The sequence below is a fragment of the Eucyclogobius newberryi genome, unplaced genomic scaffold (assembly GCF_026437365.1).
Source record: "Eucyclogobius newberryi isolate DKJ021-1_F unplaced genomic scaffold, fEucNew1.0.hap1 SCAF_17, whole genome shotgun sequence".
Lineage (NCBI taxonomy): Eukaryota > Metazoa > Chordata > Actinopteri > Gobiiformes > Gobiidae > Eucyclogobius > Eucyclogobius newberryi.
Genome location: NW_027315801.1, coordinates 33,015,498 through 33,018,304, shown reverse-complemented (window position 1 = coordinate 33,018,304; position 2,807 = coordinate 33,015,498). Strand labels below are relative to the sequence as shown.

At 51.2% G+C, this 2,807-nt stretch overlaps 1 protein-coding gene across 2 annotated transcripts in view; it reads left to right on the top strand.

Moving 5' to 3' along the window:
• The first annotated feature begins 1,454 nt into the window (after positions 1-1,454).
• her9 (hairy-related 9) overlaps positions 1,455-2,807 on the top strand; it is a 1,562-nt gene continuing 209 nt past the window's right edge. Inside the window, exons 1-4 of one of the 2 annotated variants that reach the window (XM_072450145.1) lie at positions 1,455-1,882; positions 1,993-2,088; positions 2,200-2,287; positions 2,379-2,807. The exon at positions 2,379-2,807 is cut by the window's right edge and continues 209 nt beyond it. In XM_072450145.1, coding sequence (XP_072306246.1) covers positions 1,772-1,882; positions 1,993-2,088; positions 2,200-2,287; positions 2,379-2,807 — 724 coding nt within the window. In that variant the 5' untranslated portion in view covers positions 1,455-1,771. Of the gene's footprint in view, positions 1,883-1,992; positions 2,089-2,199; positions 2,288-2,375 lie in introns of both variants that reach the window. The other variant, XM_072450144.1, reaches the window with a different exon arrangement.

The following is a 2,807-nucleotide window of genomic DNA, read 5'->3' as shown; positions in this document are numbered from 1 at the left end:
CATTAGTCCTGTCTATTACAGTTTTCACAATATAATGTATTATTATGAACAGCATTACAAGTGTGCGAGAATTAAATAGTTTATCTTTTATATTTATGCTATTCATTTAACTTGAGTATTTGAACTAACAATCATAACAATTCAAACACTTCCGCCCCCTGGTGGCCTTAAATGTAATCACTTCACAGTGACTTTTTATTCTAATTGGTTTCTGGATTTATATCTTCCTGAACATAAAAAGTGGTATACAGGCTGACTTGTATTTGTGAAATCTTTATAAGATATAGACTACTTTGTAAACACTAACTTTAAACAATTGCTCATTTTGCTTGTTTTTTCATTGACAACATAACATTGGCCAGAAGGTGGTGCTGTTCATCCTCTGACAGAGCCACGTCTTCTTCTCTTCTCACACTTTTAATGTCTCACAAAAGTAACAAGAAAATGAGTTTGTCTTTTGTTTGGTGGTTGTCAGTGTTTATTATCATGTCTGACACAGCAATAACACTATGGAGCCCTTTACAGTCTCACTAAGTGAGTTAGTTAGATAGTTTAACCAAGTTTAGTTAGAGTGTTTGTAGAATACTTTCTTGTTCATATCCACATGTTCACTGTCAGAATCACTACCAGAAAAAATCCCACATTTCTCCCTCTCATTTCTGTAACGCAGTCGTGGCACGTGCTCAGCAGAATGCGGGCAGGGCACTGGACGCGAGTGGCACGCGGACAGATGTGGCCCCGCCCTCCCGCTCCTCGCACAGGGGCGAGCGCTGAGCCAATCACAGGACGCTGCGCCTGTTTCGCGTTGAAGCGCTGCCTCGCCATTGGTCCGGAGCGTGCCGCGGCAGCCGCCTCGCGTGCCAGTACAGATGTCTGCTCCCGGGACGCGCGCGCGGGATAAAAATAGTGTGAAGTGTGTTTGTTTAAGGCGCGTAGGGACAAGACTCCACCGTGAGCAGCACAAACTCAGTGACAGCGTGAATACAAATATAAGCTACTACTTATTCTGTGGCACGAGGCAATATTGTGGGAAAACAAACTGTACTGAAAAAAGAAAGAAGAACTAACGATTGAGAAGTTAATAAATGGCCTTTTAAAATATTGTGTTATAAACAGTCAAACCCCCAAATTAACAGTAGGCATTCTGAAACACACTTATTGTCGTGTTTGGTGCTCCAAACACGACAATAAGTGTGTTTCTGGCTTTTTATCATGACATTTGATTGCACACGCGCGTCGCTCTGGTCCGGTCCCCCCCGCGGACGCGCTCCGGTGTTCACGGGACGCGCTCCGGTGTTCACGGGACACGGCGCGGGCCTCCACATTCTTCCACTGAACGCGCCAAACAGCCACATTGCTGCAGGAGCGCGGCGCATTCCCCTGTTATCGCTTCACAGCCGCCGCCGCCGCCGCGCACCTCGCTCGCTTTGTTGTTTGTCCCTGCAGAGCTGATTGCGCAGCGCGTGACTGACGGCCCGCGGGGGTGTTGTCCAATCAGCGGCCTGCCCCGCGCCCAATGGGTGAGTCCGCGCCGCCATTGGCTGAGGCGAGTGTGGGAAAGAATGCAGAGAGGGTTTCACACGAACCGGGCGCACGCGGGCCGGCTATAAGAGGCTCCGCGGCGCGTGTCGGCGGCAGAAGCGCCCACGCTCCTCGAGACGCGCAGACAGAGCCGCTCCTGGATGTTCTAACGCCGCACGCGGAGACACTTTGACTCTCCTCCTACTTTTTTTTACTAGCTTCACACGGATATTTCCTTTGCTCGTGGTGAATGATGCCTGCAGATACCATGGAGAAGCAGACCGGGTCCCCCATGGCCGGGGCCCCTGCGCCCGGGTCACACACTCCGGACAAACCCAAGAACGCCAGTGAGCACAGAAAAGTAAGGGCTTTTTCCAATCCACGTGCTGACTTGATGCGTTTTTCTGTGCGGGATAATTGCCTCTTTGAGAGTGTTTCAGCCACTAATGTTGAACTTTTTACTGTTTACAGTCGTCCAAACCCATCATGGAGAAGCGCCGCAGAGCTCGAATCAACGAGAGCCTGGGACAACTCAAGACCCTCATCCTGGACGCGCTCAAGAAAGATGTAAGTTCAGGACATGTGACGCTTACTACGGCTTTAGGCATGACTTGTGTCTTTACATGTTGTTTGCGTTTGGACAGTGAGTAACTTGTCTCCTTGTGTCTCCTCTTGCAGAGCTCCAGACACTCTAAACTGGAGAAAGCAGACATCCTGGAGATGACAGTAAAGCACCTGCGGAACCTGCAGCGCGTGCAGATGAGCGGTGAGTTCATGTCCACGAAGCTCTCAATCTAAACCCACTGTTGTTTTATGTTCATGTGACTTATATTCCTCTCCTCTCTTTCTCCCAGCAGCCCTGTCCGCCGATGCCACGGTTCTGAGCAAGTATCGTGCTGGTTTTAACGAGTGTATGAACGAGGTGACCCGCTTCTTGTCCAGCTCTGAGGGGGTCAACACCGAGGTGCGCTCCCGACTTCTGAGTCACCTGTCCGGCTGCATGGGCCAGATGATGTACCCACAGCAGGCCCCGTCCCAGCAGCACATAGCGCAGCCCCTCCACATCCAGCTGCCCTCCTCTCTGCCCCTCAGTGCCTCTAAACTCAGCCCCGCAGAGGCCGCTTGCCCTAAAGTCCTGGGGGGCTTCCAGCTCGTGCCCGCCACTGATGGACAGTTTGCCTTCCTCATCCCGAGCCCGTCCCCCGTCATCCCGCTGTATGCAAACACAGGGCCCGTGGCTGTGAACGCCAGTCCGCTTCATGGCAGCTCCGTGCCACCTGCAGCTT